Raw genomic sequence first — 14,462 nt, 5'->3', positions numbered from 1 at the left:
AGGGAAAGACGCGGTAAAAAACCCCGTCTTCCAATGAAATCTCTACTTATGTGCATTACGTGACCCTGACTTGACCCCACTTGTTGGCCTGTTTCTATGATTGTCTGAGCGTTTTCTTTTTTTTTGTGTGATTCAACAAATGAAAAGCTGTAAATGTCTGCCGGAGATTGTGCGCCGACCACCTCAATCCAAAAGGTCATTCCCTCAACAATGGACGCCGTCTTTTGTACGTCTGACGGCGCCCTCTCTCCATGTGCTTCTCTTTGAAGGCCACGGAGTTGAAGGAGGACCGCAGCCCGTCGGACGCCACGGTGCGGACCACTTTCACCATCCTGCTCATAGACAAGAACGACAACGCGCCCAAGTTCAACAGCTCCGAGTACCGTGTCCGCATCACCGAGCTGGCCCAGGTGGGCTTCGCTCTGCCTCTCTTCATCCAGGCGGAAGATAAGGATGAGGTGAGGGACTTTTCTTGGTGTTTTTGATAGCAACACTGCAATACGTAGGTGGTGATCGACTCCATTCTGTCTTCAATATTAACTTTATTTAGATTATAAGGCTGGTGTGTTGCTACGAAAAATGTGCTTTGATTCAGGTTGGTTCATGTCGAATCACAATCTTTTTCTTTATATGTGCTATTTCATCATCTCTATCAATTTAAACCATCTTTTCCTGACTATCAGTTAACTTAATCCACCTTTAAATGAACTGATATACTAGTCCACATCTTCTAGAGGAGATTCACGGCATTGATAATTGATAATTATTGATTTATAAGTACATACTCTGGTTCTCTTTGACAATGTCATATGGCTGAGATGGTTAAAATAAGATGCTTTCAATTCTAGTTACATTTAATTCAATTCAATTCAATTCAATTTTATTTAAAGTTATCTCAAGACACTATACAGGTGAAGTAAGACTATAGTTGATTAAGGAAAAACAGATCACAGCAATTCAACATTCATTTCGGTGCTATGATATTTTGAGATCTATGGAAGTCGTCATAGTAATTTGGGAAAGTTATTGATTTATAGCGTCGTCTTTGACAAAGATACATACGGGTATATATCGGCAAAATCCATATTATCTTCTAGAATAGAAGTCAATGACTGTAACTCAGTGAACATATTGATTTATTGCATCTTAAACTTGCTTTAAATAATCTGAAAACTATGAACTGCATGACAATCTAAATCTGTTTTAAACAATTCAATCAATAGATAATCTAAATAGGGAATAATAACAAAAACAGTACAGAGTATAACCACAGTAAAGAATGATTAAAAGGCAGGCATCGTGTTTGAAAGGCTGGAATTTATTTCTACAGGGATTGATGACGTGAGGTGACAAACCTTGATGGTTGACCAATCACAGCAGAGTGGGTGTGGTTATGCAAACAAGATTTCATCTCCAGGAAAACAAATAGTTTTCCGGCGGCGGGCCTTAAGATCATTTTCTAATGTAATTATTTCAATTAAAATGTTACTTCCCATCTTTTTTCTTTGCCTTTTATCTACTCTCTTTATATTTGCCCTTTATCTTGTTGCACTTTGTTCTTTTGATTTGCTTTTATGAAACCTGCTGTACCTTCTATTGTCTGCTGTGACCTGAAATCTAATTTCCCGAAGGAAATCTCCAGAGGGATTAATAAAGTAAATCAAATCTAATTTAATCTAATATAATCTAATCTAAAAAATAGTTTTGTACAAACAGACATATACTGATGAAACAATGGAGTCCAAGATCTATTTAAGACACACTTAAATCAACACATTAGTGTTTTTTTTAAGCACTTTTTAAGCACAATTCTAATCCTAAATTGATTCTTTCAAACAGACAAGCATCATATTTCTGCTCCAGACTATCTTTTTTTGTGTGATTCAGTTCTGCAACCTCCACGGTGGATTTCTAAATTTCTAAATGTTGCTTCTCCTTCAACTCGAGCCAGACTGGCCTGTGGATCCGCGAGTTTTGTCCGTCCAAAACTAGAGGTCCAGACATTTCTTTCGGCACTCGGCAGCATAAATCACTCTCAACAGCTCAAAGAGTGGAATTCTGAAAAGGCCAAAAGTATCAATCCTGTTTATGGATAATTTAACCAAGAACATGACAGTACTAGAAAGTCTTGGGATACATCCTCGGCCTCCCCTGAGATGATTAGGAAGGAATTCAATTTTGGAACAATTTTGCACATTCAAATGTCGGAGGAGTACTTTAAAGACTGAAATGTAAATCTTTATATGTATTTTATTGAGGAATTTGGCATTAAAAGATATTTCCTCTCAGTCAAAAATCCAATCATCTAAGTTTCAGCTACGAAATTGCTTCCAATAACACTCAAAAACAAAGATCTTCGGCATAATACGAATCCCTATTTACAGTATATTTTCCTTTTTAATCCTTAATAAAGAGTCATTTTTCTTAGACACGATGAACAACTGCTTGACAGACAAAGGCTACACAATTTGAAACAACATGTGATGTTGTTGTTCTTATCAAAGAAAGTTGTATTATTTATTTTGAGATTCACACCATTGAGATTCCAACCTTCGAAATTTGCAAAGTTCACACTAAAAAGAAATAGTAAATAACACCGTTCTTAGCTTCTTGGTAAGCAAGTATACCGTTAAGTACTTTTTGATCTGTTTGCACTTTGCTCTTTTTATTTGCACTTTGTTCTTGTTCTTGTTTTTATGAAACTTGCTTCTATCGTCTGCTGTGAAATGGAAACCTAACATCCCGAAGAAGATCTCTAGTCAATCAATCAATCAATCAATCAAGTTCATTAATTAATTACAGTTTCTGGAACTCCTGTTGTGTTATCAGTTTTATCTTGCCCTTTAAAGTATATACTTTATTGAATATTGTTTTGATTGTTTAAGCGCTTTGTGACCCTGGTCTGGAAAAGCGCTATACAAATAAAAATGACTTACTTACTTACTTACAGTTGGAATAAAAGTCTATTTTAAAACCTTTTATCTGGTATGTGTTACAGAGTAGTAAGATTAAGCTCATATACTTTCAATTTTGTTCAAAGTTGCCTGCTTGAGACCTTGGCTCATGCTGCTAAATTGGGATTTGTATAACAGAAAGTAATATTTGTTTTTTTTAACATAGTATATCATCAAGGACATGTTTTTAATAATTAAATTAAATGAAAATGATGCATTTAGAATTTTCCAGACATTGAATTCAACCATGTTATTGTTAAAATATGTATTTATTTATATTTACAATTACATATAAACACTTGAATTATGATCTTTGAACTGTTTTAAATATCTTGACCTTTTAAGTATATTTTTTATTGAGTTTTGATTGTTTAAGCGCTTTGTGACCCTGGTCTGGAAAAGCGCCATATGAATATAAATTACTTACTTACTTACTTACCCACAAATCCCACTAAATAGACCAGAAACAAAAAGGTCAGAATGCTCTATGTACCTCTGTAAAAAACCATCACTGACTACTGATTCCAGTTCTTTGTGTGTGAAATGTCGTTCCCTGCGCTGAACAATGCAACATATTGTCACCCCTCCAAGACACCCTGGCACACCGGGGCTCAGACTGCGACCAATGTATTGGACTGGAGTACAATTTAATTTGCTGTGGAAGAGACGGGATAGAGCATCAAATTATTCCTAACGAGGAAAATCAATCACCTCGGCTGCAGATAAACTGAATGCTAGTCAAGTCTGATTGATTCGGGCACTGAAGCCGCCGGGGTGGAATTTGACAGATAAGTGCTCGTCGGGAGGAGACGAGGGGAGAAGAGTGAAGATGAGAAAGTGGATGAGGCAAATATACCTTGCAATGGAGCAAAACCATAAGTCTGAAAAATGTGTTGAAGCGCGAAGGAACAGAAAAGGCGGGAGTGAAAGAAATCGGTTGAGAAGAGATAGCGAGAGTATTTAGCAGCAGGTGTGTGTGTGTACTTACCTTTACGCTGCATTTGCTGCTGTCTGGCTTGTAGTGGCGAGGCAGCGGTGAGGAACCATGAAGGCTAGCGCCGCTTCCATTGGAAATATCTGCAAATTAGGAAGTTAGCAAAGAGTCACACTGGGATTAAAAAAGTGATGTAACTTTACCTGAACCGGTGGGTCAATCCGACCACTGTGACGCAAGTGAATTGCTAAAGGGATGTTACTCCTATTAAATGTTCAAATTTCAATTGATGATTGGATCAATTTTGAAATAGTTCTGACTAGTAGATCTCAGTTATTATTATTAAGCACTTCATGACTCAACTTTGGCGGGGTCACCATGTGCGTACCAGACTAGTTTAACAACTACAAAATACAGACAGCTCTTTCTGAAGCTACCAGGAATAAAACACTTTGATACGTTTTTATAGCAGTTTTCGTTCATTCATACATCGTGCAACTTTACTAAGTTTTGAATCAAAACCACATTGTAAATGCTTGTATTCATAGTGTAACATATAATTGAGCCAGTGTGTTAGTACTCAATATGGGTCTTGGTCTCAGGGTCTCATCTCTCTATCGAATGCGTATTTAGTCTGTTCTGTGTCTCAAATCACGTACTTTTCTTGCACTGGAGGTTAGTATGCATCAGGTTAGTGTACGTACTAACTAGTAACAAATTCTCGACATATAGTATGTCTCAAATCAAACACTGATGCTACGCACTAACTGGAAAAGGTGCGACAGCTTCTTCTTCTACTACTATTTAATGATGATTTCAACCAGTTGTAGGAACACTATCGCCACCTGCTGGCAGCACGTATTGCAAGTTTGGATCAAGAAATAGAAGAAAATAGTAATACTAAATATTTGTGAGATATTTACGCTGGTATGAGCACCGAAGACGTGTCATCCTCATACTACTATATATGTATATATATATATGTACCTGGAGGTATATACACACATGACATTAAATCTGTTTACAACGTCAACGTCACTAAGATGGCAGCCGTTTAGGGTAGAAAGTGTCCATCGATCGTTAGTATTTTGTGAGCGTTTTAGTACGACAATTTAGTGTGCATGGAGCACTACATTTCGCATAGTTAGAATGGAGACGCACTTATGAACTAAAAATCCAGCAAAACTAAGTTTAACTACGCAAGCATGCAATTTGAGACACAGCTAAAGACTACAAAAATGGATGATGCTGCCGGTTTCCCAAAAAAGTCCCAAAATCCATTGAAACTAAATCCTGTTTCAAAATGAATTACTAAAACATTTCAAAAGGCTTCGAATTCCAAGTGTTATTTATATCTAAAGTGATCCATATGTAATATCGTGTCTTTTAAATTAATTTGTTTATTTATTTTTCAGAATTCCCTGTTATATGTAAACAATAATAATAATGTAATCTGCTAAACTATTAGCCACAAGCTGAAGGCAGTTATCAACGTAATTTCAGAGATAGTTTGTATTTATTTTAAGCAAGAATATTAATTAAGGATCAATACAAAGCAACTACATGAAGTACAAACGACAAACAAATATGAATGGTACACACCTACTTCTACACAAAGCGTACACATCTCTCCTTTTACTATTACACATTTTTTTGTTAAATTATTTATTTATATTAAATCATTTCAGGAACTTGTTCACTTGGGTTTTTTCACATATTAAAGGTTAATTTTCACTTCAGTGATGCTGTACTTGTGCGATTCGTTCTCATATCTGCTCACAGTGAAATGTTTCCAGCATACCGAGTGTTATGTAGTACTTTTCTGCTTCTTTAAAACCAACTTAATCCATGTAGAAATCTCTAGCAAAGACTATAATTTTCCCCCTTTCACTCCCAACGAAACTCAGGTATTCCAGTTCAAAATATGGTTCAGAGTTTGAATCCAGAGTTTATGTGCGATGTGTTCGAACTGATGTTGTTTTGCGTGACAGATGTTCGAAGACATTGATGTAATTAAATGCGGTTCAATCGTTAAAACCTGGCTTCATAAACGACGGATGTTGAAATAACAACCTTATGTTCAAATTATAGACATTTTCAGTTGTGGATTTCACCTGAATGGTTAATGAGATCGGGATCTGTTTCGGCGTGAAGGTAGCTGGTGTCGGAACCAGATGTCGGATGAAACGTAAAGAGACGTTCGTAGATGCAGATGTTTCAGTCCAATATTATTTTCACTTGAACACCAGTCGCTCTGAGGGAACAGGAGCAGCAACATTATTTGATCTCATCAGGTAAATCCAGACACATTCACACTCCACTAACTCCCCCTTTTTTCTTTTTTTTTTCTTCAAATCCGCGAGGCTGCAACAAGAGTAGTACTTACCTCCGCGTGCGCGCTCCATCTTGTCTTTTATTCTTCTGCTCGACTTGCGTCTGAAACTTTCGCCGTCCCCGAAGTCGAGCTCTGTCACATGTGACAGGCTGCTCTTATTGGAGACTTCTAAAGGCAGAAGCAAATGGACGAGCAATTACGTTTATGGCCGGTTTGAGGTGACATCCCTGCATATTGGATTGTCTTTTAAATAGGAGTCATCAAGCACAATGGTTCTCCTGCAGATGGAAACAAAAACAAAGGGGCTATTTTAAACGCCGCGCTGATGCCAATAGAGCATCGCGCCAATCTTTGCCTGTCTGCTGAAGAGGCCGCGTGTAGAAATACAGCAGAGCGCCGGGATGTTTGCTTAATACCAAGTTTAGCTCGGGTTTCAAAGTCAAATGTCCTCAACATGGTTTAACCCTTTGATGGATGCAGTTCAATATAGAGTTTATTACTTATTGCTGAGTGATTTTGGCATTCGAAACTAAATAACATTTGCAATATCTATCATTTATTCAGAGCTTTTTATTCACACACTCACTCCCTCTTAGTGAACTCATCGATGCAGATTTATACAGTCAGTTTGTAGAACGTCTAACTACCCAAATATTTACATACACTAACATTTAAGCTTGTATTTTACTGAAAATCATGTGTAACTCTTGATGTATGTGCAGGTGAATCTGCTCTGTGTTTGGGCTATCATGCTGCAGCTGATACAGAACTCTGCAGCAAGAATTCTGACCCGCACTAGTAGAAGAACTCACATTTTCAGATCCTTAAATCTCTTCACTGGCTGCCAGTTTCTTTGAGGATCAACTTTCAAATTCTGGTTCTTACTTTCAGATCTATTCATGATCATAATACATCTGACATCAGTGATCTGATCCAGCCTTACACCCCAGCTCGGGCTCTGAGGTCTGTGGATCAGAATCTACTGACACCTTCAAAAAACAACTTAAGATATTTTTATTCATGCAGACTTTTCCCTGATTCTCTGAGACTCCTGTGTTTGTCTCGGTGTTATCTTGACCTTTTAAGTATATGTTTAATTGAGTATTGTTTTGACTGTTTAAGCACTTTGTGACCCTGGTCTTGAAAAGTGCTCTACAAATATAAATTACTTACTTACTTACTTTTCCATAGAAGTGCTAACAGCTACCTCAACAGTTTTAAGCGCACAAAGCCTTTACCTGACATGTTTAAGTGCTTCTGAATTTGAAATGCACATGTTGGTGGAGATAAAACAAAAGATTAAGGTATTTAATTGTGTTACTCTGATGCAATTGTGTAATTAAAAAAATGTTGGACTGGTTTCCTCTTATATATATTTATTTGGCCAGTTGAGCTTTCCGTGGCTGTAATCTAGTCTGAGGGTAGGAAGACGTCTGAGTTAATCTTCACCAAAAAAACAAAAAAACAACTACAACTTGGATCCGGTGCAAAGGCTGAATTGTTTTTCTGTGTCTGACTCCAAAGAAGCGAGTTGTAATTTCACACTTTATGCCTGATGTTGCACCCAAAGTTCATGCTCTGAAACCAGAGAGAAGAATAAAGGTTTTTGTTGTTTTTTGCTCTTCAGGGAGACAGTCTTCCCAGCAGAACTAGGCCAAATATACCATGTTGATCAAGTCTGAATATAGTTTATTTTTCAAGAACACAATAGTTTCTAGACATGTTGGCAGCAATTACAAAGCAGACAGGCGGCGAGTGTGTGTGTAGATAGATAGTCATGGTTGTCATCAAGAATCAAATCAATTGCTTTTTTTTTTCAATAAGAAAGAAAACGATTCAAGTGTTGTCAACAATATTAAACTGTGTATTACTCATGTTGGATTACCATGTTGACTCAGGATTATTCAAATCGTGGGTCAGGAAAATAATGAATTAATGAAGATTCTATAAGGAAATAAGAGACTAGATAGAAAAATATACACATATTTTGGCAGATGTTAGTGTTATCTATGGTTGGAATGTCAATGGCTGTTATTAGTCAAGGAAGGTCAAGGTTGACAGAGATAAGGATGTTTGTTTAAAGTTAAAGTCTGTATGTATGGCGTGTTTGGGGTAGAATCGTGAAGACATGTGATATATGTAAATATTAATAAGAAATGTATTCATTTAATTTCGTGAGGAAATTTCAAAGGGTTTGTTGAAATGATGGTATTTCCGTTAGTTTAATTTGTGAACATTTCTCCAATATCGATTTAAAGCAAGCTGGTTGAAGTCGTCTTTTTTTAAAGCTTTTTTAATGTAATTTATAGGATCCACCTCGTTGCCAAAAAACATTTTGCGGTACTCAAATATTTACTTTGGACGCCCCAAGGTAATAGTCACGATGGCTTTATTTAAACGACGATGTCAACGGGTTCTTTCCTGGAATCTTGACTATCATAGAAAGAGTACAAATACATCTTCACTTTGATCGGAAGCCATTTTCTGTCAATCATATTTCCTCTGTGTTTATTACAGAGATAAAGTTTCGGTACATTTTCTCGCTGAAAGGCTCATATAATTTCTGTTGATATAACAAAAGCAATTCTTCCCAGACTCACTATCTGACAGTGACACAAACAAACAGCCGGAAAGGAACAAATCTTCCAAACATTTTTATCATCAAAAGACATAAATACATCGGAACCGTTCTCTAGTTTTTTACGATTTTTATATGTGTTCCATCTTTTGACATTTCCCTTCAGCACGTCCTCCACCTTAACTTTGTCTTGATCACCGCCTCACGCTGAAGATTGATGTGAATATATTTGACATCATGTGATCGCTATATATATATTTTTTCGCAGGGGGTCAACAGCATGTTCCAGGTGTTTCTGACGGGGAACAACTCGGAGTACTTCACCATCTCGCCCACGGCGGTTCAAGGGCGCGCCGACATCAGGATGAGGGTGGCCATGCCGCTGGATTTTGAAAACATCCGCACCTTCACTTTCTCCGTGAGTTGATATATTCGCCCGTCGACTTAAAAAACACATTTCCTTGTTGCATCGATATTTTTGTAAAGCAGCTGATTTGTCCAATTCTCCAGATTGATTCAGAAACTGCTACGAATTCACATGTCAATATTCCGTAACTTTCGGACAGGATATGAGTCGAGGGGACGCGGTGGCTGAAGCCATCAGTGGGAAATGACTCATTTGTCTCCTCATTCACTGATGCTGTGAGGTACAACTTAGTGTAATAACCATGCTGGTTTCAAACAGGCTGGTCCTGAAGGTAAGGCTGGTTAGATGAGGTTTCAACACAGGACCATTATGTTACCAGTTCTGCTATATACTGTAACCAGCCGCATTGAAACTGCTCCTAATCATATTACAGCAAAGCCCTTCCAGTAGTTATCAGAGACAAATTATTTATACTTATAGAGCCAATTCAAGTAGGTGCTACATTATAGCAACGTAAAAGATAAATTATTACTTAATTTACCATATTTTTTGGACTATAAGGCACATTTAAAATTTCCTATTACTTATTTATTTTGGTTTTACTTACTGAAAACTGATTTTATGTGTTCAATTGCGCTAAAAAAGCTGTCAAAGTTTTGGTGAACTATGAAGTTGCCCCACGTGACCCTATTGTATTAACTTGTGAGGCTCTGTAGTAAACCGTGCTGCATCTATTTTGTAATTTACGAACATTTTAAAGCGATAGTTCACCAAAAATTCAAACTTCCGTCATTTTCTACTCACCCTCATGTCGACTAAGGGTTGGTATTATTCTATTAGAGTAATCTGTTGCTTTTTAAAGTTATAGGCAGAAATACATCAAATTTTCTAAATGTTTCACAAATGTTGACATTGATTACGAATCATTTCAAAGGTTCAACATTTTCTGACAGATTCATTTAAATCTTTGTCTCCATTTTCGAGGTATTTTAACAGACAGAGTCTGTTTGCCACAAACAGAAATAAAAAGTCGATATAATAATGATGATAACGATCATGGAAAATTGCTATAAATCTGAGCCAACATGCGTAAACAACTGAAGCACTGTCTGAACCAATCTCAAAAAATGGACATTGGTCAAAATTATCTCTACAAAAAAAATATTTCTAGTTTAAAGCATCGTTGTTGGACTGATAACTGGGCCCCTCTCTGTCCTCTAGCTCTACGCCAACGAGTCCATGTCCGACCACGTGGGATTCGCGCGCATCTTCATCGACCTCATCAACGAGAACGACAATCGACCCATCTTCAGCAAACCGGTTTACAACATTAGTCTGCCCGAGAACACGCCCAGCGGGACCTCCCTGCTGCGGATCCTGGTGAGTGCTGAGCCCATAATCCCCCTCTTCCGACTCCTGAGCTCTCCTGCAGTTTAACATGTCCACACTTAACATTTCCAACACTTTGGATGATTTTCCAGAAAGCACGCTTGATAAGATGCCAGAGGCTTTACTCTTGAATCTTGATTTTACATTTTAAGCTTTTGTCCCTTTTTCAAAGATAAAATACACGTTCAACATCTGGTGTTTTTGACAGAAAGAAAGGGGATTTTTTAACGTCACAGGATGATTTTAACTTTGAACTATTTATATTACGTGAAACAAATGTAAAATTATAAATGTTTCTTTTAGTGAGACACTCAAAAAGTATGTCTTTGTCTCATTGAACTCATCACCACAGCTGCGTTGCACATGCTATGCACCGTTCGAAAGCTCCTTTTCTTTTGCTTTCATAAAATTTTGAGTCATTTTAAAATTGCGGATCATTAAGCAGGTATTGTAGCGAGAATCCTGCGAAACTCTTGATGCATGTGCAGGTGCATCTGCTCTGTGTTTAGGCTGATTCAGCAGCGACAGTACAGAAATAACCCGGCTGTTGAAAACACAATATAAAAAAGAAGCAGATTTTCCCTCGAATGCATTTCTGAAGCAGCCGATATTTATGCATCTGTAAATCTCTCTTAATGTTCTCGTTCGTAGCATAACTCATTCCCGCATCTGTGTTTTGATAAAAGAAGTAAATCAAGTCGACTATCTAAGACGTTTTCTCCACATTTGGAAGTTATTAATGGACACATTTAGAATCCTAGGCATACATTTTCTGGTCAACGAATAAAGATGGCAGCGTTCCCGCCGTTTGATCATTTCTGACACTTCCCGGTGACAGCCGTGTGAAAGTGAAAGTGTTCCCTAACCCGCCTCTGTAGTACTTCTCGAGCGCTCCTGTGGGCGGATGAATGAAACATGTTACATGATGTCCAATTAGGAAAAAAAGCTCAAGAAGTATTCACTTTAAGATAACATGAGCGGCGGAAAAAAGGTAACTAAAGTTCGGCGAAAGTTTTTATAGCAGGATTCCTGACAGACACTCGCAATCTCAAGTGCAAAATCACAACAGCGGGAGAAATCAATAGTGCTTATAGACTAGATGCTCATGAAATGGAGATTGCCTCGCCGTGGAATGATGTTGCCCTCGCGCTGAAGGGCTTGACCTGCCAAGGAACTCTTTTTTTTTCGGATTCCCAGATTGACTGAGCACCTTTAGCGCCTCCTCCAGTCGCGTACGGACTTCGATAAATGCGGTGAATCCTCGAGGCGTGACTCGGATTAAACAGGTGTTTTGAATTTAAAAAAAAAAGAATGTTCGACGCACTTTCACGACAAGTATTCGCAGCCTTCAAGGTTGACGGCGGCCAATGTCAGCTTCCCTTTTTTTTTTCTTTTTTTTTATTTATTCATCATATGTCACGATTACAATCTATTGTGTTTGCGCGAGTGTTGAAGTCCACTAATGTGTTTGCACAGATTTGTTTACCAGAGAGGGCTTGTCATAAATTGGTTCATTAGTAATTTAGACAGTTAGCCGCAGCAGACTCCAGTCCATTGAATGTGGTCGACTGTTTATGTGCCGCAGACTGATCAAACAAGCAGCTGCAATCTTGTTTGTGTAAGGAAAAAAAAAGGAAAAGAAAGAGTAAATAGCTCTGGAGAACGGTTTTTAATCACAACACTGGAGCGTCCATGTCGATATATATACAGTGCATGATTCAGTGTGGAGTAGATGGATCTGTCTTTGCAAACATGTGAAGGTTTAATTGAACTTCACAATGAACTCAAAATCAAAGAGGCTCGTGTCAAGCCTTCATTTGTGATGTCATGCCTCGGGTCCTCGGTTGGACTTGGCACAGAACACTAAAAAAAAGGGACAGAGGGATGGACAGACGGTGAAAAAGGCATGAAAGCTTTCCAAAACCCGGAAATTGATGGCGTACAAAGAATCTACTTGTGTCACGAAATGGGGGCAAAAGTTTAAACACTGATGCTCACTCATGGTAATTGTTGTTTTTCCTGTGTGTGATAACTGCATGTTTTACCAGGTAGAAACTTCATAGAGAGCTTTTGTTATACGTTTGTTTACAGAACAAATAAAGTATCACGTTCATCATCCAAAGGTTTCTCAATACTTCATATAAAAATATGTCTCTGACTAACTGCAGTTTAAACCAATGATAAAAAAAAGAAAGACAAAATGCTACGTGGTGCTGCTTAGCATTTTTTAGGACTTATATTATTAATTAAATATTAAATATTAAATATTTACATACACACCCGGCCAAACAGGTCGGGGGAATATATATATCAAGTTTTAAAAATGATGCAGTTCATCAAGTGTCCACTTGAGGCAGACAGACCGGAAGTCACGTCATGTCTGAAATCTCAGCGAACGAGAGGTTACAAGAGCGAAGTCCATTATGACGTAACAGTGGCTTCACTCCTCCTCCAGCCAGCTGTAATCACTCGCCTCTTTGTTTATACAACAAGTCTCTTGGAGGTGGAGACTTTTGGGATCGATGACACACGGTGACGAACCTTGATGCTCGACCAATCACAGCAGAGTGGGTGTGGTTATGGTAAACAAGATTTAATCTCCAGAAAAACAGTGTTTTGAGTGGGTATTTTCTTATGTAAATATTTCAATGAAAAGAGAGTTTTTACAAACGGACACACACTGATGATACAATGGAGGTCCAATCAAGGGGGTTACGTTCCATGACCACCCGCAAGTAGAATTCTTTTTTTATAAATGCACAACCGAATAAGGAGCGAATTAATCTTGCGATATAGCGAAACATCTGTAATATTCGAAGACATGCACACAACGACAAAATCATAAATCACTATTAAAATGCACAGAGGGGAATCTGTAATACACAATAACCGTATTTTAGCTATAAAGCGCACTTAAAAACCTAAAATTTACGCAAAAGTCAACGGCGCCTCATAATCCGGTGTGTCTTGTGTATGAACAATGATTGTTTTTACTGACCTCAAATTGATTTTATGTGGCACAAAGTGCTCAAATATCACTCAAAATGTTGGCAAACTACAAAGCACACGGTGAGACGTTGTTTTTATATGCGACACCATAGCATGTTGAGCCTTATTGTCAGAAAAACAACTTGATCCTCATATCCTTTTAGTACATTTTTCCCATCGAATGTTTCCCTGAATAGACTCATTTTATTATTTGATACCTTAGAACATTTATTTTCAGGAACCAGAGTAAGTTAGATTTTAAAAATGGTTGGAAAATGTTGGTTTTTTTTTTTAGATTTCTGTGTCACAACATTTTTCAATATTGAGTTGCTACACGAATAAGAAACGAAAGTAAAAACCAACCTGTTAAAGCTCTTGCTGTCGAGGCGCCAGCAGAAAAGGCTCCTGCACAGCTGTCGCACTAACTAATGGAAACATTCTTCCTCTCACGATGAAGATTTAACAGTTATTAGCTGCACTACACTCTGGCACTTTGTGCCGTTAATGAAGTCAGAGTGGTTTAAATAAACACAGTCGGTCCGACTGATGATGTTTGCACAAAGCTTTGTGGCTATGCTAATGGGATTTATGCACGCCGGTGCGAGGTCCTCCTAAAAAGCAAAAAAAAAAACAACAACGTGATAATGTTATTGAAGGTCTTTGTTTGGTTTTTTTTTTATTCACGGCTCATCAGAGCGTCCGAAAAAGTAACTTTTGTCCGTGGCCGCCGCACACTCCCAGCGGACGCACAACATACAAGTACACACAGACACGCAGCTAATTAATATTTATGATCCGCAGCATCACTTATCGCAATAAATATTTATTGTGATTTACGCTTTTGTCCAGGTCCGCGTGTTTCTCCCCCCCGGAGGGTTTCCCGACATCACAAGCTGCTCGTATCATTCCAATCTCTC

General features: G+C 37.9%; 1 protein-coding gene across 1 annotated transcript in view; it reads left to right on the top strand.

Annotated features, from left to right (window-relative positions):
- cdh23 (cadherin-related 23) overlaps positions 1–14,462 on the top strand; it is a 213,815-nt gene that overhangs the window by 105,346 nt on the left and 94,007 nt on the right. Inside the window, exons 10-12 of the mRNA XM_087803328.1 lie at positions 270–458; positions 9,070–9,219; positions 10,390–10,548. Coding sequence (XP_087659454.1) covers positions 270–458; positions 9,070–9,219; positions 10,390–10,548 — 498 coding nt within the window. The remainder of the gene's footprint in view (positions 1–269; positions 459–9,069; positions 9,220–10,389; positions 10,549–14,462) is intronic.

Source organism: Callionymus lyra, chromosome 11, assembly GCF_982586985.1.
Source record: "Callionymus lyra chromosome 11, fCalLyr1.hap1.1, whole genome shotgun sequence".
Taxonomy (NCBI): domain Eukaryota; kingdom Metazoa; phylum Chordata; class Actinopteri; order Syngnathiformes; family Callionymidae; genus Callionymus; species Callionymus lyra.
The sequence above is the reverse complement of the archived record's forward strand: the minus strand, read 5'-3'. Positions and strand labels throughout refer to the sequence as shown.